At 31.0% G+C, this 23,122-nt stretch overlaps 2 protein-coding genes across 2 annotated transcripts; one reads left to right on the top strand and one right to left on the bottom strand.

Moving 5' to 3' along the window:
* Nucleotides 1-1,686: 1,686 nt before the first annotated feature.
* Nucleotides 1,687-8,316, top strand: LOC110651639 (single-stranded DNA-binding protein WHY2, mitochondrial). The gene is made up of 8 exons (XM_058137869.1): nucleotides 1,687-1,827; nucleotides 2,798-2,871; nucleotides 2,968-3,053; nucleotides 3,158-3,250; nucleotides 3,396-3,490; nucleotides 3,649-3,722; nucleotides 5,989-6,077; nucleotides 7,971-8,316. The coding sequence occupies exons 1-8, from the start codon at nucleotides 1,796-1,798 to the stop codon at nucleotides 8,085-8,087; spliced, it is 660 nt and encodes a 219-aa protein (XP_057993852.1). The 5' UTR covers nucleotides 1,687-1,795; the 3' UTR covers nucleotides 8,088-8,316.
* An 11,646-nt stretch (nucleotides 8,317-19,962) lies between these two features.
* Nucleotides 19,963-21,948, bottom strand: LOC110664522 (phytolongin Phyl1.1). Its single transcript, XM_058138060.1, has 2 exons — nucleotides 21,756-21,948; nucleotides 19,963-21,353 (listed from the first exon to the last, which is right to left on the bottom strand). Exon 2 carries the CDS (start codon nucleotides 21,007-21,009, stop codon nucleotides 20,179-20,181), a length of 831 nt encoding a protein of 276 aa, XP_057994043.1. The 5' UTR covers nucleotides 21,010-21,353; nucleotides 21,756-21,948; the 3' UTR covers nucleotides 19,963-20,178.
* Nucleotides 21,949-23,122: the final 1,174 nt, after the last annotated feature.

The raw sequence follows: 23,122 nt of genomic DNA, 5'->3' as shown, positions 1-23,122 counted from the left end.
ATTGCTGCTAACCCAATCTTCCATGAGCGGACTAAACACCTTGAAATCGATTGTCATGTGGTTTGGGATCAACTGACTAAAGATTTTATCAGCACTGTGCATGTACCATCCCGGCACCAACTTGCTGATATCTTCACAAAGCCTCTGGCTTTAGTTTTATTCAATGAGCACCTCTTCAAGATGGGAGTACACGACATCCATGTGTCTCCATATTGAGGGGGGGCCTGATGGGATTAAAACAATGTGTATGTGATGGGTGAAAGTGGATTAGATGTTTTTTTACAAGCCCATCTAGCTTTGTCATGGGTCTAGTTCAGTTCTACAGCTCCATTCTTCCTTAGGCCCAATTCAACTCTGCAATTTCTCTCAAAGCATCGGAGCAATCAATCACTCCCACATGTTGTTCATTTCAGCTATCCCAGCTAGCCATTCCAGCTAAGAATGGCATTACAAGTTGTTGTAAATTAGTTAGAATCACTTGTAAATAATGGAGGGTAGCATAGAGATTTCTTCTAAAATAGCTTCTAGAGCATTCTTTTACTTGTATATAAACACACCATTATTCAATGAAACTGCACAGCTTTTGCTCATTTACAAAATTTATTAGCTAAATTCTTCACAATTAGATACAGCATGATGAAATCATACTAAGCAACCCATAGTGATTCCAAATGTAACATCTCCTTTAGAAAGAAACAACCCTTAAGATCCTTTAACAAAGAACTAGACATAGAACCTTGGTAAGGATCAGATTTGGAGCCAGGGGGAACACCCAGGCATGGGACAATGCTCTTTTGAACCTTTGGCATCAATAGATTGAATGCCTAAGAGAATGGCATCGGTAACATCTCCAAGAGATATCTATATAGACTAAAGGAGGAACCCGATGATCGCAAGCAACTCTTGGCTCTATGTCGTGGAACAGAGTCCTTGACTCACCCCAACCCATGCATTTGTACATAGCCACAAAGGGAAATCCTACCACTATTGAGCTTAAGGAACCATAGTCTTCACATATTCTAAGCAAACCCTTGTTGTTGTCCTCAAATTTGCAAGCCAACAAAATAAAAATTCAAAAATATTTATAGCCTCGCTTCAAAGAGTTTAGGGTAGATTCATGCTAGAGGAGAAGGAAAGAGGGTCGTTCCCCAGTTGAAGGGGCAGGAGATAATCATCAAAGAAGACCAAGTATAATAGAAACAAAGCCATAACACTTGAAGCCTATTCCCATTGCCTCTCTTTGATTGCCAGAGAAGAAGGAAAGAGGGTCGTTCCCCAGTTGAAGGGGCAGGAGATAATCATCAAAGAAGACTAAGTCTAGTAAAAACAAAGCCATAACACTTGAAGCCTATTCCCATTGCCTCTCTCTGATTGTCTAACTTAAAATGTGGGTTTTGATGTTAATTAATTCGATGAACAGTTAACCGTTTGTGCGGATTCATGTGTTGAACTTATTTGGGTGGTCAAATCCAACCAACTAAAATTATATTTAAAATATATATATATATATATATATATATATATATATATATATATATATATTATGGAAAAACATATAATTTTTTCAATCATGGCGGGCTGGGCCAAGAACAAAATTTTTTTTTATCCTTCTCACTCGATAGTTTAGTGTTGGGCCTTAGCCCGAGATATATGTTAAGGGGCGTACACAATATTCGTACACCCACGTCCAGCCTTATATTAAACCTTGCTTACTTGATTTTACTGTACTCACTCTAAACCCTCACTCTATCAATCTGAAGTCTGAAGGACTAAGCCTTTCATCTCTTACAAGACGATGAAGCTATCGCGATTACTGCAGCATTCCAGGTTTGAACTTTTTATCTTCAACTTTTTATCTTCAAAAGATCAAAACTTTAGGTCTATTCTTTTATTTGTTTTTTGATGCTCAGTGTCGGTAATTTCTGTTTATTTCTTCGTAAATTCATTTCCGTTTCCCTGTTTGGTCTCCGAGAAAATGTGGGATAGTGGAAAAATTGATTTTTTAGCGTATGTAACTCTGCGATTTCAATTCTCTCTCTCTCTCTCTCTCTCTCTCTCTCTTTGATAGTGGGTTTTTTCATTAACCAAATTAGGTTCTACGACTTTTGAATTGTTGTTTTTGAAAAATTGTAGTTGCCTAGGGCTTTTGTTTGGAGATGTTAGATACTAAGTGATTGAAGGCCCAGCTTCCTGTCTTGAAAGTTCTTCTGTTGCATACAGTGCTCCCACAAGTGTGGGATGCTTTTATCAGGTCAATCCGCTGGGTCAATCCGGGTTTTACAACAAATTGTAAACAGCTTCTTGGCAACAAATCAGAGAGGGAAAATGCTTCTTGCAGTGAACATTCTGCTCCTGAGCCTTTTCCACTGGGGACTGTGGGCACCCTTCTACATCTAGTTCTAGTCCGTTCTCTTATGTGTATGGTACACTTTGTTCAAATGAACTCAAAAGGAAAGGATTTTCAAAATTTTTAATTTGTTTACATTTGAGCAACGGTGGTATATCAAGTTATACTTCCTTTGATTGAACTTATCTGTTCACTGATACTAGGTTTTGAGATATTTGAAGTTGTGCATTATTGAGAAGTTTCTTATTAGTCCATTTCGTGCCTCTTTATTATATTGAAATAACAATAAAGCCATAATAGTTCCTTTGACCCTACTCTAAGAACTTGAATTTGATTATGAAGTTATTTCAAATTTCTTAAGGTTTGTGTTACTTGTTCTTATAGTTTCTGATTTTCTGGTGGCTATTGTTGTCTACATGGGAATTCTTTGGGGAAATATGTTGATGTTAGAGATGCTTCAAGGTTGCAAGCTCTTACATTCCAGGCTGGCATTTCAACTGCTAGGCAGGATTTTGCTGCAAACGGTAGTATAGACATTTATGTGAACATTTTTCTATGAGTCTTTCAAGCTTGGTTGCTACGTGTGATTATATATCTCAAACTGCAAAGAAGTTTTGCAGAACGTATATATGCTCCTTACTCTGTTTTCAAGGGAAAAGCTGCACTCTCAGTTCAACCTGTCCCACCAACTTTCACTAAGTTGGATGTAAGCCTAACTTTCAACTTTTTTATTTTTTATTTTTTTTGTTTTTCCATATGCATTTCTTTGAAGCTAAAAAGTTCTCTTAATTTCCTCTGCATTTTATGCAGTCAGGGAATGTTAAAGTTGAACGCCGTGGTATTATGATGTTGACTTTCATGCCTGCTATGGGTGAGCGCAAGTATGACTATGAAAAGCGGCAGGTAGAATTCTTCATATTTTCTCTACCAACTATCTTAATCTGTTTATCAATCAAGCACAGCCCTGGCCCCACCTCCAGTAATAGTGAATTTAGTTTCTATCCCTCCCCTCCAGAGGTTGGGACTGATTCTGTTGATATTTCTTTAGCATTTTGCTTTGTCAGCAACAGAGGTTGGTTCTTTGATTAGCTTGGGTCCCAAAGATTCTTCTGAATTCTTCCATGATCCTTCAATGTTGTCAAGGTTGATTTTTGAATTCTTCCTCTTTTTTCTGTATTTTATTCAAATTTTTAGAAGCAATTGCCATCTCTGGACTCAAATCAAGATGGCAAATCTTCTTGAGCCTTGAGGTTGCATCATCCTGCTTATATCTTTCTTTGATCAACCAATTTATGTCACAGTAATGCTGGACAAGTGAGAAAGAGCTTATCAATTAAGCCACAGGCAGATGGTGGTGGTTATTTTATGTCATTAAGTAAGCTTTCTTTCTGGTCATGATTGCATTTGCAATTTTGCATTAAATTTTTTGTTCTGCATTTATTTTGCTTTGCATTTTTTCCCTTCTTGTGGTGAGTTATTTTGCTTACATGATTTTAATATTTTGCGAGAATGTTAGTCACTATGAACTATGGGGAATAATTTCTTTATACTGCTGCAACAGAGTACTGTCATAGCTGCAGAGAAGGAAAAAATGTAAAAAGCATATTGAAGATAGTGGATTTCATTTTTTCTGGGAGTTAGAATTTGCTTTTATGAGTAAATTTCATGCATGATGGCAATGATGATGCCGTGTCAGGTTCTTTTGTAGATAATGTAATTATAAGACATAAGATGTACTTAAAACTCTAAAGATGATGTCAAATTAAAAGCAAAATAGTGTTACCAATGTATGCACATTGAAGGAAGTGTCAAAATGAAGCTAGATCTAGGAAATTGAGTGTCATGCCCCATCAGCTAATCCAAATCCTGTTCGAAATTACATCTAGGCCTACATAAACTCCATTTGGAGATTCAGAACCTAACATCTTCATAATCACATGAGAAATTTAGAGATATATATTTAATGGAAGACAGGATTCAGGTTGAATGTAGGGATCAAAGATAGCAGCAACTTGCTCCTTGATGGAGTCATTATGGCTTGGCCACAAGGTCAAGATGTTGTCTAAAAGGAAGTTGTGTGATGTTTAGAACTGTAATAAAGCTTTAGTGTGGTCTTGATTATTAATATATGGTCCTCAACTAGTTAGAACAAGTCTATCGTGCCCCTTATCCTTTTTATTTGGAACCTACTACATGCTCAAACTTTTATCTTCATAACGAACAGGCTTAATTTTTTATTTGATTTTGATGATAAAGAGAGACTTTGGTTTTTAGTGGAACTGAAAATTCCGAGACATATTTTAATGATGATAAAGAGAGACTTTGGTTTTTAGTGGAACTGAAAATTCTGAGATATATTTTAATGGATATTTTTGCATTTTTCGGCCAACAAAAAAGGCTAAAATGATAAAAATTATTTTGTAATTTTAAATGATAGAAATTGCATCTTGTCTTTTTTTTTTTCCTTGCATCAATGTGTCTATATCCATGCCCTTTGCTAATTGGGAGAAATGCAGAAATCACGCTAATTAATTTGGAAAATAAAATTTTAATGGTGCAGTTGGTTAAAATAAAAGACCATGGATACAATGCCTTTTTTCTAATTAGTTCAGGGGCTAATTCTGTATAGTGCCTACTTTTGCGAGTCTTTGGTGAGAAGTTATGCTGTTTGATGTACATCCTTTTTCTCTGTTGACACTTTGATATCAATGAGTATGAATCCTAGCAATTGCATGCTAGGAAAAGCTAGTAGGCTCTCCATCTATTTGTCACCCATCTAGTTTCGTAGAAACACAATGTTCCTTGTATAGTGTCTGATTAGTTAGCAGGCTACGTCATCTAGTTCTTCATATCAGCCCATAAAGTACTCAGTTTCATCTTATTCGTGGTAAAATTTGATAAAATTATCAATAGTGTGCTTATACAACTTCTGCTGCTTCCAACATCTTATAGTTTACTGTTTAATAGTTTTTAATTTGATATTTAATTTTATGGATATGTTTATTTTACTTTAGAGTAAAACTAGCTTTTGTGTTTAATATCAATATTCCTGTTTGAAGATAAGGAACCAAAAGTCTGTAATGCTTTCAATTCGTTAGGCTTTCATTGATGGAATTTTGTGTGGTTTCAATTTGGAGGCATGCTTAATTATGAACATGTTCACTCTATGTCAGTTTCTTTCCTTCTTATTGCTAGTTCTGCCCTTGTTCCTTTTCAATTTGTCAGCTCTCCTGTATCCCTGAATTCCCATTTTCATCCAATCTTTATTTTGTTCTTTACCCCTATGATGTATCATGATCTAAGATCTTTTTACTTGCCATCTCATTATATCTGCAATTAATCTCGCTCAATTTGTTTCCTGCCAAGCCAAATTTCAGTACTATATCAAAATGAATAATGTTTGTGTTTTCCCATCATTGGAAATCCTCAAGTGATCTTATCTCACTGCAAGACACATGGGGATCTATTATCTAATTTTCTTTTGTCAATAGCATCTCCACTTTAGTTTATATCAGTTGTTTTTCATTTTCAAAAGTTTCCCTATATTGTTATCGTGGGAAAACTTGAAAGGTTATTTTTTATTTTAATCGTGGCCAGATATTTAAATTTTTGTTTGACTTCGATTTTTTTTCTCCTTGCAGCTGTTGTTAACAATATTTTAAGAACCAATGACCGATTCAATGTTCCTATCACAGCTGGCGAATTTGCAGTTCTGAAGACAGCTTGCAGTGTATGACATAATAAAATTATTCTGTTTTATTTGCTGCTTCTGTGCTTCACAGTATAGCTGGAACTATGATTCTTTTCTTTATTTTAATCAGAAAATAGATATCTGTGAGAAGTTCCATAACATTATAATTAACATGCATTAGTTATTCGATATAAGAGGCTAGAAAAGTTGCTACCTTATTTTTTTTATCTTTGCTTGATAAGGAAATTTTGTTAGGTATGAGACCAATGACCTTTATTCTACTTTTAAAGATTCAGATTCTTTGCATAATATTAGTCATCTGCTTGGTCCTTTATTTGTTCTTATTTATTACATTCCTTTTGTATAATTTTGCTAGCTTTGTAAATCTTTTCAGAGGGTACAATATGAGGAACTAGAGAACATTCTTTTTTTGTCATTTGCCAAGTGAATTGAATTCATTAATGGGAAACATTTATAATGGAGAGAGGACAAGCAAGAGAGATAGATGATGAAGAAGAAAGCTTTCTCTCCTGCATGCCTTTGTCTGTTGTGGTCATGACAGTAATGATACTGGCAACAATTAGTACTTCTAGTGTCAACTAGTTTTTTCCATGTGCATTGCTTTTTCCTCTGTTCTTTCCCTTATGTTATATTCACTATCTCTTGCAAAAACTGAATTTATTATTAGAAGCACATTGAAGAAGTCCAATGATTCTTCATCCCAAAATTTACTTGCTATGAATGCAGAGATATGTAAGCTCATTTATAAAGGTTTATCATTGAAGATCATAAATACTCTGTAAGAAGCTAATTGTACTAGGTTGTGTGCATACAAAATTCTAGGTGTTATTTTTGGCTAATTAGATACTAAAACTCTTACAAATAATCAGTTATGGATCCCAAATTGCATGTAATGTAGATCTTCATAGATAGAGGAAAGAACCAGTGAAACCATGTTATATGCTATTACTTATGTGTTGAGAAAGGAAATACTTGCCTTTTATGGGTGATTGTATAGAAGTTCTCATAAATCAGGTATAGGTCTTAACATTGTCTTTGAAGTAGCTTGATATCTGGAAAGAGTGCCAATTGTGATGTCATTCTGGAATTCAAACATCTGAACTAAACAAGGTTAGACTCTGTTTGACGCGCATTGAAGTTATCTTTTCCACCATAAGGAGGATGTGCATGACCAACTATTTTGAAATGCGCCTGAAACATTCTGCTTCATAAAAAAAAAGGAACATAAAGATGATAGTGGAATGCATATTTGCCTCAAAGTACGGCCAGGCAAATTGTCTCCACCAGGAAATATATTCTTGATCACAAATTCTCAGCCAATATCTGATATGCGGCTAACCTATTTTTTTGTACACCAGTAACTAAGGTTGATAAATCAGTTTAGAGAGGAAAAAAGAGAGAGGGGCGGAGAGAGAGAGAGAGAGAGAGAGAGAGAGCAAAAAAGGAGTAGATAATAGATACTGTTTCATGTAAGCGGAGATATTTGACACCAACTTGATACTTATTAACCAAAGCGTATGCACTTTATCTGATACTGCCTTGTCTTTGTTTTCACGCGAGCAAAATGTTCAAGCGTGCTGTGTTATCTTTTAAGCGTATGATATTAGAGTAACATCTTTTGCTGCAGCATTGAAAGATATTGGATGCATATTCTGATTTACCAAAAATGAACCAAAGGATTTTTGTGTACCCTCTTGACACTAACAGCTGTGTCTAAAATTCAGAAGTCAAATAAATAGATTTTCTTTGTTGTTTGAATGTCATGGTTGTTGTTATTCATCTTTGACTGTGATAGTGTATATATTGCTGTTTATTTGGCATGTTTGATTGTTTTTGACAATTCAGGGTTTACCTAAGCGTTCAATCTTTTTATTTTTTTTCCCCTTAGAACTTTTGTGTCCTTTTGTGCAGTTTGCATTGCCCCATATCATGGGTTGGGATCGGTTGACTGCCAAGCTGCCCAAAGAGAAGGTGGGAAGTCCACCGAAAGCGAATCAGCTAGAGCCTGGTTTAGAGTGGGATAGGTGAAGCTATCCACCTCATGCTTTGTAGATTTAGAGCATTGACATTTTGGTTTTGCTGAACAATGCATCTTTGTGTTACATTTGCTAACATGAAACTAAACTAGAGTGTTCGGATCCAGTTTGGTTTTCAGTTCTTGTTAAGAACCAAAACCAAACCAAATATAACTAAATTTTTGGTTTTGTTTTGATTTGTTTTTTCAATGTTTTAATTTTGTTTTAGTTTATTTTTTTAATATTTCAGTTTTGGTTCAATTTAAATTATAATATTTTTTCCCCCAAACATTCAGTTGATAAATCTTTACCAGACTTCCATCCCTTTTAACAGTATGCTGTTTAAGTGAGGCTGAGTTGAATTTTTGGGGATTTTTGACCTTGATGTGGAACTCAACCGGTTGAGCTAGTTTAGTGCACTGAATGAGCTTTCCATTGATATGTTGTGGACTTCTAACTCCAACTGTGTCAAGAGTTATGTCGCGTAGAATGCAACACAATAATTTTAGACCTGTGTAGTTTAACTTTTTGTGTTATTGTGGCAATTTCTAAGTTTATTTGACCTGATAATGGCCACTTATCGAAGTGCTTGATCATGTTTGAGGGGAGCAGGATTTCATCCAAGCCCTTTGTTGACAAACTTATTCCGAACTCTCGAGCTCTGTTGATTTTCGGGGCATTTTTTTTACCTCAACCGAGCAAGTTCATCAACCGAGCAAGTCCAGTTAAGCAATCTGGGATTCTAAATGAACATACCATTCATATATTACAAGCCACGTAACTCCACTTAGAATATGGTGCACGAGTTATTGACCGATGCATAGGGATGATAATCGTTCCTCTCAATACGATTTGACCCATTTCAAATTCGATCAATGTTTTCGACCTCAGTGGATGGAAAACCTTTTTTCAGTTACGCCGAAAATTTCCGTAACCATCTGACATAATAATATATTATTATTTTTTATTAAAAAATAATTTATTTCAATGTATATATATTTATTCAAATATTATAATTTAAAAAAAATATATAAATATATTATTAAAATTATATTTAAAATTTATATTTTTAATTTTTAATTTTTTAATAAATAAATTTATATTATGTAATAATAAATTAAAATGAAAAAAAAAAAAAAAAAGAAATGCACCTCGCTCTATTGTGAGTAAGTTCTTATCCTGACTTCGAACTCTTGTGGGCAGAGATAGGGGAGTGGTCCTTGCTTCCGATTGCTCCGTTGTCATTCCTACCAATTAAACTTTTTTCTTTACATTGGCAGTTTATGGGCATATTTGACTAGGTTATTAACACCAAAGTTCTCAACAACCACTTCAAGGAAGTAGGACTTCATCTAAACTTTCAGTTGATAAACTTGTTCTAAACCCCTGAGCTTAAATTTTCAAAGTAAAACCTTTTGGAAATTTGGTGTGTTACTTTTGAAGCTGAACAAGTGGAATTTCTTAACATTTGTGACTCCAATGAGGAACTACAACTGAACAAGCCCAATTAGGGCAATTTAAGGCTTTAAATAAACATTCCATTGATATATTATATGCCTCATAACTTTATCTGTTGGAAGAGTTATGCCCTTTTGAATTTGACAAACTAGTTTTTGGCCATGGCAAAACCGTTTGTGAACTTATTTGATCCAGTTATCTACACCAATGTGCTCAGCCCAAAATTTCAAAGGTCCTTTTGGACATTTTTAATCTCCATGAGGACCTTTATAACATGTCATAATCCTTGCCAATCAGAGTTGTCAGGATCTGACTGCATTAATTTTCTGTCACAAATAAAAATTTGATCATTGAATTATCTGTTCATTGGCAAAATTGATGTTATTTCAGTATCTATATACAATCTCATCAGAAAAGTGGACGGAAAATGCTACTCAGACTCTTCAAAACCATAGGTGAAATACAGAAGTTAAGAAGACAACATACAAGGTAATGCTGCTAAGTTATTGACAATCTAGTATAAGAAATTTCACTTTTAGAATGCTAAGGTCCTTAGCTTTTCTTTGATTGGCAAATCAACTACTCCAACTTCCAACGATTCACTTGCAGATTCTCCTTCAATTTGCCTGCCATATGTTAAGGGCAAGAATGAACAGCAATTGAAATTTTCTCCTGGAAAACTGTAAGTGCAGACTTGCTCAAGAACGTCTGTCCTTGTGTTGTAAGAAACCACAGTTCCTGGAAGCTGCAAATACAATGTTTCTGAATCTTCACAGACGGCTATAGGAGATGCATCATAGGGCTCCCACTTCCTCTGGCCAAGATGGAAGTAAGTTTCTTGATGCTTCAGATTCAGGTCTTGATGATTGACACTACGAGCTAATCCCCACCTGAATTTTTTGCGATCGTAGATGCTGTAGTTTGAGTAATAGTCATGATCATATTCACTGAGAAGAATCCAGGTGTGAACTCCTTCAAAATCGGTGTAAGTATAGTTAGCTCGCCCTTGAGACTCCGATAAGCATCGCTTGTAAGTCAAAGCGGATTGCCAGCACCAGTCCTCTGAGAAATTTGGCAGTTCAATCAGTTCACAGTGATCATCTTCAACCTGATACACCAGCAAGTGTCCACCTATTTCCCAGTGAATGGCTCCATTACAGAAGAGAGGATGTGTCTTGAGTTCCGGAAACTCGAAATCAGGTGCAGGAATCGGCAAGAAAAGATTTTTGGGATGGAATCTTCTCCATTTTCCAGTATCAGAAGAAAAGATCTCCATTTCAAGGCCACCAAAAGCCCCTTCCGTGTCAGCCACATGTGCAAGCACAACTTGATAGTGATTCCCATCAAAGGCTAAGCCAGACCTGATAACATGCCTGGTAATAGAATGTTGGGGCAGAGTAAGAACATGCTTAGAATTGGGATTAAACACATGGTATTTGAGCCCAAGCTCTCCAATACTGGACAACAGAAGCAAGCCCTTGCATGAAGAAAGAACTTGCAAATAATTTTCAGTGCAGAAACTGAGGGAAGGATTGATGCCAATAGCTCCACTTTTATCACCAATCTGCAGAAAAATAAACTGGGATGATCCATCCTCAAACTGGTATTGGCAAACAAGACCATATCTGCCAGTGTTGGACTCACCCGCAACAATCCTGGAACTGTTTTGATCCATGCTTTTTTGGGTACAGAGGGACCTTAATTTCCTTTCAACCCTGAAAACCTTGCTTAGGATAATGATAGGGTTCCGGTAAAATTTATGGTTTCTTGATATAAAGAAAAGGAATTGAAGGATGAGAATTGAGAATTGTGGGGCTTGTCTAAATTTCCTGCTTAATTTACAGGCAACTTACAAGAAGGTTCTTGTAAACCACACCATACGAATTGACTTCATAATTGATAAGTCTTACGTTAGATCGTAGGAAGCAAGTATACGTAGGAATTTTCCTTGTCACTCTCCAGCTGGCCATTTCTCTATTTTAATCAATAAATCATGTGTTAACAAAAAAAAAAATCTTCTTGTCACTTAATAACCTTGTTAGCACCTCTAACCTTAGCATTTGGTTGGAGTTAAATTTTTAATATTGTGGATTTTTTTATATATAAAAATTCTTTATTTATAGAGAGTTCATTGGGTTAGACTATGAAATCAGGATAGCCTTTGTTTATTCTTTATTTAAAAATAAGTTAATCTATTTATTTATAACAATTTTTGGTCCTATAAATTGAGTTTACAAGTTAAAAATAATATCATTTTTTCATTTTGATGTTTATAAGTTAGTTGGACTAAATATGTTATTATATTATTTTTATTTAATTTTTAAAATTTCATCATAAATATTATTTAATATTCTTTTTAGTCATTTTTAATAATAAATATACTTATAAATTATTTTTTACTATACATATTGATTGTTTATCAATCACTTATAAGTATTTTAATTAAATATATAATTGTTTAAAATTTTAAATACTTATAAGCTGATTTTTATCAGTTAAGTCAAATTTCTTTTGTCTTCTTATCTACTTATTTTGATATTAATCCTCGAAGAAGAGATTGTAAAATCAAACTCAACCAATGAGTTGATATTCAATATATTTTTAGATGGTGAAATCTTAAATTCAAAGTATCAATTTAATTGAAAAAATATAAATAAATAAACTCAACCTTACAATAACAATTGCAATTCTCCATATCTATCTTGTCCACATTCTTAATCTTCATCATTTGTATGATTTAGTTGTTAATTTCTAGGCTCTTTTGTCCCTTCAATCCACAAGCATTCTGGCTTCTTCCATGGTGATTTTGATTTTTAATAAATTTTTTTTCTATATTTTATATATTTTTTATTTTTTATTTTTTATCGTTAGGTGAGTTATTATGAATTCATTGCCAAGTCCTTTGTTTTAGATGAGAGGCACCAAATATCCACTCTTCATTGCCAAATCCTTTGAATTTGGAATTTGGACGAAGCTATAGTGTGAAATCAAGAGCTTAGACAAAACCACAAAACCACTCTCATTGTCATTGATGAGAAGAATTTCAACCGTTCATACACATCCTTTTGTTTAAGAAACAATATTATTGTCCATTTTTTAAAAAAAAAATTAAGTATAATTTACAACCAAATACTTAAAATATAGCAAAATTCATAAATTATTAAATTTGTGTAACCATTTGATCCTCAAATTTTATTTATATTAATGAATTGATTATTCAATCCAATAATTTTATAGTCAACTCACATATTTATATTCAATACCAGAATTGCCCTTAAACATGCAACTTCATGATGATTATGAGACAGGTAGAAAATATTAGAAAAGGAAGCTCGTGCTCAGGAAATGCAAGCAAAGAGTGTTGCACTTCGGAAGAAAGTCAAAGAACAGCCGGCTTCCAAAGGAAAAATTATAAAATATAACTGTGTCGTATGTACAATGATTATATTATGGTCATTAATAATGGTTATATTATGGTCATTGATAATTGATAATGAGTCCTATCATAATTAAATACAACGAAGGATATGAAGGCCCAATTCATTTTCACAATCACGTGCAAAGACAATGGAAAAGGAGTGCTATTTCTCTCTTTCTTCCTCGTCTTGGCATGGTTGATTTGGGCGGTTGGTAAGTTTTTTCTTTTATAAAGGGCATTACTGTCATTTCATATGAACTAATAGCAAACTGATTTTGAGTTACCAATTTGTTAACATAAGTAAAATATGAGGGTTAAATCGTTATCCAAAGTTAAACTAAGGACTAATTTATAAATTTTGCTACACCTTAAAAACTTGATCGTAAATTATCATATCACTAATCTACTATTTTTAATTAATTCTTAATCATCCTATACATTAGAAATATAATGGCTTAAAACTCAATTATGCCCATGAATTTATTGGAAAAATTTAATTTAATTCATTTTTAACCTTTTATTCAATTTAACTAAGAAATTTCAATTTAAATTCAATTTAACTTAAAAATAAAAAAATAAAAAAATTGAGTTTCTTGAATTTTGAGCTTAAATCAAGGAATTAAAATATTTAGTCCCAAAATTAAGAAATTAATTTCTTAATTTTTGATTTAAATAAAAAAAAATTTAACTCATAAATTTTAATTTTTATACTAAATTGAGCTTAAATTAAAATTTTTAGACTAATTTATATAAAAAGTTAAAAATAACTAAATTAAACTCCTCTAATAAATACATAGATTAAATTAAATATTTTGCGGAAATATAATTAAACAAGTACACGGAATCAAAATATTTTAAACTTTATTTAACCACAAGAATGTTGATTTCAGTGTCTCTAAATTGCCCACGAAATTTGGGTCAAAATGTTTGGTCACATCCTGAATTTTCACCTTACCAAGACATTTATCCGCATGTTGCATATATATATATATATTTAATTGTTATTATATAAAATTGTGGGATTTCATTTTGATGTTTGATTTTTTTTTAAATTTTATACTTATTGATTAAATTTTTTAATTTTATTTACCATTATAATTCATAAAAATAAATTTTCTATGTATGATAATAAAGGAAATTAATATAAAAATGATTTTATTTTTTTTATATATGAACTATGTTTAAAAAAAAAATGCCAGTGAGATCAAATTACTAAAATTTCATAGTGGTTATCGATTTCTTAAAATAGAGATGAGCATGGCTTTGATCATAAATTGTTAAAAGGGGTGATTCTAACAGTAAAAATTAATTTTTAAGTTTATTAAAATATCAATAATTAAATTATTTGATATTAAAATTATAGAAATTAAGTTATAGGTTTCATTAAATTTTAGGGATTAAATTATTTATAAAATAAAACCTTAGAAACTAAATTGTTTTTAGATTGAAATTAGAGTCAAGGCTATTTTGGTCATTTTTATTAGAATTAATTAAGGATATTTTGATCATTTTTATTAGAATTAAACTAATTTAATTGAAATTTTAATAGCATAAACTAACTTGTAAGTTTATTAAATTATTAAAAATTAAATTGATTGATTTTAAAACTACAGAGATTAACTTATAGATTTAAAAAAATTTTAATAACTAAATTATAATTTAGCCTTTATATTTATAAAAACTCTCATTTATATTTTTAAAATTAATCGATTTATCATTTCATATAAGATTGCTTATATGAAATCATTCCTTTAGCATATAATTTTCTATATTTTTACTCACAGATAGTTGATAAATTGTTTTCAATGACAAAATTGCCCTTAAGAAGGTGAGAATGTTTCTCTAATTTTCCTCCAAATGTTATTCTTGTCCATTTAAAGTTTGAACAAAGAATCACTTTGTGACAAAGCCCAAAGGGAAGAATTGACCTTTCATCTCAAGTTATATATCCAATGCTTGAAGGGTTGCTTAAAATGTAATGACCATAGTGGAAATAAATAAAAATTTAAGAATAAAAGTGTTATCAGCAAGAAGTTAATTTTATTAGATTTCAGAAATTGAGAATCTATATAACACATAATCTATGTCTATACTATTATAAAAATGAGAGGGGTCACTAGTTTTGCTAAGAATGTCTTTCATGATTTATATTATTTATAAAAATATTAATAAACACGTATCTATAGCGACATATATATGTATTTACTGCTAATAATATACATTAGCGATGAAATATCATCACTAATTAAAATTAATTTGTCACTAATTACTTTAATCGACAACATATCTATAGCTAATAGTATATTTTACAGTTAGTTTAAAATAAAGTAAAATTACTTTGTTACCGAAAATAAAGTGATTTAACAAAATTTTATAATTTATCTCATTAAATTTTTATAAAATGATGCTTGTTTTTGTAAAGTAATTAATTATGAAAAATTTATTACCTTAATGGAAAAAATAAAATTTCTTCAATAACTTAAATTATTATTTTTTTACAATATCTTAAATTTTAATTCAAATAATATATATTAAATGTGAAATACTAAATAAGTATACATTATTTACTTTTTTATAATATTTTTTAATATTATTATAAAATATTATGTATGTTCTTTTATGTGAAAATTTTTTTTATTAAATTAATAAATTTGTTGTAATTCACTACTTCACGAAAAAAAAAAAGTATTATTTTATAAAAATTTAATGAAATAAATTATAAAATTTTATTAAATTGCCTCATTTTCTATAACAAATTGATTTTACTTTATTTTAAAATAAGTAACCATAGAATACGCTATACTTTATACTACTTAATGCAAATTCATCGCTAATACTTTTTAGCGACGATTTACTTATTGCTAATACTTTTAATGAATTTATACAAATTTATCATTAATAATGTTTGCCAATGGTTTATTCATTGGTAATTACCTTTAGCGATAATATATGTATCGCTAATATTTTGTACAACTCTGTATATAAATTTGTTGCTAATAATTTTTAGTGAGAACTTATTTGTTATTGATATTTTCAACAATTTTATATAAATTTGTTATTGATAATTTTTAGAGACAATTTATTTGTCGCTAAATCTATAGATAATTTGAATTTTTAATATTACTATAATTAATATAAATTAAAAATTTTTAATATTATTTTAATAGTAATTCTAGTATTACACAAAAATCTGATTATAATTTTATATTTTTAACCCTACGGGTATTATTAATTTATTAAAAATTATTTAATTTATTATGATAAAACTAATAAACAACCTTAAACATCGAATTTCACTTTAACTAATTTATTTTTTTAATCATTCTAAATATTACAAATTTATAATATTAAATTATAAAATTAAAATTAAAAAATTAATTATTTAATTAATATAATTATAAAATTATTATTTAAAAATGAACTATTTAATTAAATAAAAACTTTGTATGAATTATATCATTAGATATAAAATTCATTATCTTAAGCCTATTTAATTTGGGAATTTGTTACCATCTTCATTCATCTTTTGCTTGATTTAAATCACTTTGTCTCTAATTATTCTTTCAAGATAATGTCCACTAGTTTAACAGATGAAATGAAAGGGTAATTGAAAAACGTGTTGATGTGAAGTATTTTTGCTGTAATGGGCTCCTCAAGCATCTTTTTATGTGAAAACGTGTTTATGTGTTCACAATGCTATTCTCTCTCAATTCTTTTTTTTTTTCCTCCAAAAATAGAGATTCATTACAAACCTTTAAACGGGCAAAGAAGAGATTACAAAGTTAGATTGTGTCAAGGGATAACAATGAAATGAATCATCAAGCAGACATTATTTTGCCAAGCAAATTTGGGAGACAAATTAAGCTTCCATAATTCTTGCCAAAGGGCAAAATGGAAGCTATCTGAATTAGGACCTGACCTTGCATGACTTAAAGATCTTCCAATGCTATGAATTTTTTGAGCAATCCAGTACTCAGATTTGATTATATATAGACCAGACTTGGTGAAAAGCCAAACCAAATTATCTTGTCGACGAAACAAGCTAATAGGAATGGATAAAATATTCTTGACCTTCTCTTCTAAAAAAATTGCTCTCAATTTCTAGTGCTATTAAGCAGCTGAGAGGCCCAAATGATTGATGGGTCTGCATTCTCTGTAACCCGTGGCTGGTTCAAAACAAATGAAGTAGCTCATAAATTGACTAGATTTGCTAGAACAGATGAGCCTTTTGTAACTTGGATGCATTTTTGGAGATGATTTCATCAAATGATTTTTATATTTTTTATAATAGTATTTATAAATATTATATAATGAAATTTAAATATTTTATAGAATTATTAAAATTTAAAAATATAAATTATTAATAAATTTTTTAATATAAATTATTAATTAAAATATATCAAATTAAATGAGTTAATATTTTTTTTATAATAATAATCGAATTTAAAACTAAATAATTGATGATAACTTTTGATTAGATTTAAGATGAATTTGAGTATAAGAATGTTAAAGGGTATAATTAAAGTAATTTTTATAAATATTTTATTCATTATCGTCCCTAAATTTATATTCCACTTTCTCTTTCTAGTGTTCCCTTTAATTTTGAATTACTACTAAATTGTTTGAAAATTAGAAAAAATACAAAAATTAAAATCAATTATATTTTTTCAATTTTTGTATTTTAAAAAATAATAAATAAAAAACTTTAATTCTTTTAATTTAGAAAAAAAATTATTTTAAAAGAAATAAAAATTAAACCAATAATTATATAATTTTATGACAATTCAATTGATACTTTTTTTTTTTTAATATAAAATCTATTCCAAAGGTGTATAAAGTGAAATCACATCACTGACCCGCTAGTCCAGCCAGAAACCTTTGGTCCTCCACTCCACCTTGAGTCCCTAAACCAGCCAAGTAGTCATTCCTCTCATTGTTTTTATCTATCCCTCTTGGATTTTAACTCTCATGCCGCCCTCTCAAGCTCCGACCTCTATTTCGCAGCTCTTAGGTTGCCATCATCCTCCTCAATCCTCTTCGGCTTGAGCCTTCGCCAATAGCTTGACCTTGACATGACAACACCTTTTCCTGTTGCTTTAATGATGCATATACATCGCCTCGACTCAACACACTCGCCTCAAGGAGTCTCTCTCTCTCTCTCTCTCTCTCTCTCTCTCTCTCAGAGTCTCCATCCTCTGATGTTGAATGTTATCAGTGTAATATGTTAAGCAATATGGGATCTCTGGTGTTGATTGATTTGTGCAGATGTGATTTTTAACTTTTTCTTGTCAATTGAATTCCTATATTTATTAGAAAGTTTCAATTGTTGATTGTTAATTTGTGATTAATTATAATCTTTGATTTGCGATTGTTGAAATGTTGAGTGATTTGAGATGATGATTAGCATAAATTTCATTTTCTATTGTGTTTGCTGCGTTTGTTGAGGAAGAGACAATAGTAAAAAAATCAATTTACCATGCTGATTTTGAATAGATTAAATCAATTCAGTTTGGTTCTACATACAAGTTCGATTCAATTTCTATTTATATACATTTGGTTTTTGGTTGTTACAGTTCGGTTTAGTTTAGAACCGAACCTACAGATTGCACAGCCATATCTCCCTCTCTGATCAAAGCATTGTGATTCACTTTCTCAATCTTAATCGTAAGGCAATGAATATTTTAACAAAATGGTGCCTCGCACCGTCGAATTGATTAATTGTGGCCCAGAGTAAGCTTGGTTCTGGTCTCTCTTCGGACTTGGCCCTTTGACTCCAAAACATCCTTTCAGGCCGAAAAGTTACAGAAGAAGAGGGAGAAAATTCGATATCAATACAAACACAGAGAGTGTATGTCCAATAATCACCTAAAAGAAGGCGAGAAGCAAGAGAAGAGGGAAGAAAACTTTGAATAAGAGTTTGTCAGAATTGGAATTTGAAGAGCTAGAAGTGTTTATGGATTTGGGTTGTGTGTTTCTTGATGAAGACAAGGATTCAGGTTTGGTTTCAATAATTCCGGGGTTGAAAAGGCTGGGGGGAAGAAGAGAGTGGTGTTGATGAAGCTACATTTTCAAGGTCTTTATCTTTTGAAGCATGGAATGTTTTTGATACGCGAAAGAAAGAATATCTGCTAATGAATTCGAGAATTCTTGCTTTGAGCAATGAGATGAACATGAGAGAGAGAGAGAGCGATGAATGCATTTAGGCCCAAAATTCAATGGTTTGATCTCACCCAATTTGCTACAAAGAGAGAGAAGAATGCATGTAATAATTCTCCCAAACTATAATAAGATACCTTAGTAGCTTGGAATCTTAAAGTTAGGTAGTAAACATTGGATTGCATGGTTTATGAGCAAAGCAAACTACAACATACACAGATTTTAGCTTATGCCAGTTTTGCTTTTACTATTCAACCTTCTACTTAAGTAATATATGCCTGCATTAATTAGTCATTCCCTAATATATCATATTTTGAGGAAAGTGGCGTACAATGTTTCCATTTCTCAACCAGAGGACCATACCAACTCCTGTTCCAAGTGACTTGGCCATCTCAGAAAATATCATGGCTAAATGAAGAATCACTTAAAACGATTGATCACTCGCAAAGAGAAAAGCCACACATTGATGCAAATTGAACTTGCATAGATACTCGCATATGAATATATGCTTTTGTAGTTTTCATGAAATTTAATTATCTTCGCCGTACAATCCACAAATACACCCCATATGAATCATATCTCTTACTTTTACCAAAATTAATGAACTCCAAATTCATATTTTCCCAATCCTGTTTTTACTTTCTTTGTATTTTCCAAAAGCATTTCTTGGAATATAATCTAAGTGAGATTTAGAGGAGCAAATGACATCTATCATCAGGCAATAATGTGTTAAGAAGGAAAATAAGAAAGGTCAAATAAACACAAGCAAGATGCATTAAGCAGAAGAAAACTTGGCAAACATCAGCTCATATGATGATTCAATGCATAATTTTTATCTATGAAAAAGAAAATAGGCTGGGATTAAAATATTTAGATTCGCCATATCTGATAATGTATATCTATAACTAAAAACAAAGCGTAAACACAAGAAGAAGCATGGTAGCACTGACTTCCACGATGATCTAGATAAAACCTATAAAATGCTCATGTATATACTATAAAAATGGAGCTCATAAATTTTGATAGGCACTCTATCAAGTAAAAAGTAAAATCTCATGCTCCAATTTCACAATCAACGGGTGCATCCAAAACCACCACAGATTGACACCCAAATTATGAATAGTGTCAGGCAAACAGCAGCATCAATTGCAAGAATAGTCCTTACTTGGCACCACCACTTCTTTCGAATGCTTTGAGAACTCGACCTGATCCTCATTGAACCCATATCCTTTTGTAATGAAATTGGAGATGCTACTCCACCTTGGTTATTAGAATCCAATGAAGTTGAATCAACTTTAACTCCTCTATCAGTAGATTTCCTATGCTCCTCCAACTCATTATCTCTCATTACAATAATATGATCCTTGGACTTCTTTTTTTCTAGCTTATTAGATTTTCCCAACAAAGGGGCTTTAGTAGATGTAAGAACTTCAATTTGTCCATTTGCATCACTTAGTGATGGAGAGATGCCCATATTATCAGATAAGGAAGTTTCAGTGTTCCAATCATGCTGAGATACATGCTCCAATGATTTTATCAAGCGGTGAACAACAGGCACTAGTTGTTCTTGTATGTTGATTGAGCTCAAACCTGAAACAGTTCCTCTTGAACCCTTTCTAGCTACCTTCTTAAACTCATCCCTCACATGCTCTAAAAACTTGAGTACAGCTGGGTTCCCTAGACCTTTGTCAACAATTGAGAAATAAGTATAACCGTCTTCCATCAAAAACCCAAATGTCCTCTTACCAATTGTCTCAAAATACCACTTGTGATATAGAGGAATCCTCTCCAACGACAATGCTGCCAAATTCTCAATCTCATGATCACCATCGCTAGACACATACAAGGTCCGACCACCCCTAGATACACAACAATAATGAACAATATTTTGAATTGAACCCATCTTGCTAAAATCTAGTTTAGAAGGTTTTCACATCAATTTTTTCTACACACCAACAACCAATTTTCCTTTCCTAGTGGGTTTCAGATCATTATGGACCAGCAGAATAACACAAGACAAGAATCTAAGGGACCAAGATTTGGAAAAAGACAAACCCAACAAATTCCTCAACAAAGTAGGCAAAACCCAAACAAAAATCAAGAAATTCTTCAACAGCAAAGTCAATAGCATCCAACAAATACCAGTAGATCTCTTCGGCAAAGTGTTCAAAGTCGAGAAAGAAGTCTCTCATGCCTTTTCTTCCTTCAAGTACACCACATTAACAATCCAAGTCTTACTAGCACAACCTGTAATAGTTGAATTGAAATCATATTTAAGGCCAATTAGTTACATGAGCACTCAAAACACAACACCACAAGAGAAATTTAGGGTTTTCCATCAACAAGCTTAGCAGCCAACACTAACCAAAAGCAAAATATACAACATAAAATAGAAAAACTTGATTTGCAAACCAAACAGTCAAAAAGTATAAATTTTGAGGAAATCCCAACAAGATTTTTCAGTTAAGTGAAACATCCAGCGAAGAAACTAAAAGTTTCATGTCAGAATAAAGAATGACAATCAAAACTCTGTTTCGAGAGCAGGAAAACAAGAGAAAGATCAACACATGTAGATCATGTGTAAATTAACTGAAAAGTAAACTTTCAAACAGATCAATTAGATACTTTTCCCGAAAAGGGTATCATTACCTGTGAAGTTTTCTCAGACGAATGAGGATAGGACCGAAGTCCGCAGGCAGAGAGAAAGAGAGAGATGGCAGGGGCAGAGATGAAGAAGAAAACTGTATTTGATTGAAACGTTGAATTGTAATTTGTAAAAGATAATCTGACGAGCCAATTTTTATACTAATTCCAGAGGCTTTATATTTCTAATGGGATTGGCCCTTTGATTCCGCAGGGCAACTTTTATCTATCGTATTTTAATTTTTAAAATTAATTTATTTTTTCTTTTAATTTTATCATAATAAAATTATTTAATTTTAGTTTGAGTTAAAAAAAAAATTTATATAAAAAAATAACCTAATATATACATATATAAATATGAAAAGGAAATATTGATTTTGCTAAAAATATTTTTATTTTTTTCATTAATTATAATTATATTTTTATTATTTAAATTAATTTTAATATTAATATAAATTTAAAATTTTTAATATGCTTATACTTAACCTCAATTAATGTAAAATTTTATAAAAAATAATTAATTGAAACAAAAAATTAATAAATAAAAAATAGAATGATACAATTAATTTATAATCTATCTATAATTTATAATTTATATAAATGTATGAGGAGATATTTATTTTGTCAAAAATATTCTTTATGATTTATATCATTTATGAAATTAAGTTTTATTTATAAAATAAAATTTTAATTGAAATAGATGTTTACAATAACTTATATAAATTAATTATAGATTTAATTTTTAATAACCGAAGTTAATATAGAATTGAAATTCAAATAGGTTATACTTCTAATATTATTGTAATATCAAAATTTTGATAATTTTAAAATTTTTTATTCATAAATTATAATATTAAAATATAATAATTATAATGTCAAAAAAATGAAAATTAAAATAAAAGTTTTTAAAATAAATAGAGATTCTTAACTACAAAAACGTGTTCCGCAAGCGATTCACGTTTTTATAAATTCTTTAAAAAATCATTAACTTAATAAGTTAAATTAATTAAAACAATACAACATTTATTAGATAGTAATAAATATGAATCTTTTAACTATTTCAGTTGGGAAGTATATGTTTTTTACTAACATTTTACAGTTTAATATTATAATGAAGTTTTGATATTTTCGAATTTTTATTTCATAAATTTTAATATTAAAATATTAAAATTATAGTGCCAGAAAAATCGTAATTAAAATAAAAATTCTAAAATAAATTAACATACTTAATAAAAACAATAGATATATGCATATTTGTTGCAAATAACATAAATTAGTGAAAAATCCATCGCTAATTGACTTTAGCAACCGTATATTCATTGCTAATACTTACAACAGTAATAAGTTGTTCCTTACAAAGTTTTCGTCGCTAA

Source organism: Hevea brasiliensis, chromosome 16 (genome assembly GCF_030052815.1).
Source record: "Hevea brasiliensis isolate MT/VB/25A 57/8 chromosome 16, ASM3005281v1, whole genome shotgun sequence".
In the NCBI taxonomy this organism is placed as follows: domain Eukaryota; kingdom Viridiplantae; phylum Streptophyta; class Magnoliopsida; order Malpighiales; family Euphorbiaceae; genus Hevea; species Hevea brasiliensis.
This window is presented reverse-complemented; position numbering and strand designations above follow the sequence as displayed.

Bases quoted from the DNA above. Each gene is read 5' to 3' on its own strand.
- LOC110664522 (XM_058138060.1), bottom strand. From the start codon at position 21,009: ATGGGTTCAATTCAAAATATTGTTCATTATTGTTGTGTATCTAGGGGT.
- LOC110651639 (XM_058137869.1), top strand. From the start codon at position 1,796: ATGAAGCTATCGCGATTACTGCAGCATTCCAG. The intron at 1,828-2,797 runs GTTTGAACTTTT...TGTTGATGTTAG, and splicing joins CGATTACTGCAGCATTCCAG to AGATGCTTCAAGGTTGCAAG. The intron at 2,872-2,967 runs GTAGTATAGACA...GAAGTTTTGCAG, and splicing joins GCAGGATTTTGCTGCAAACG to AACGTATATATGCTCCTTAC.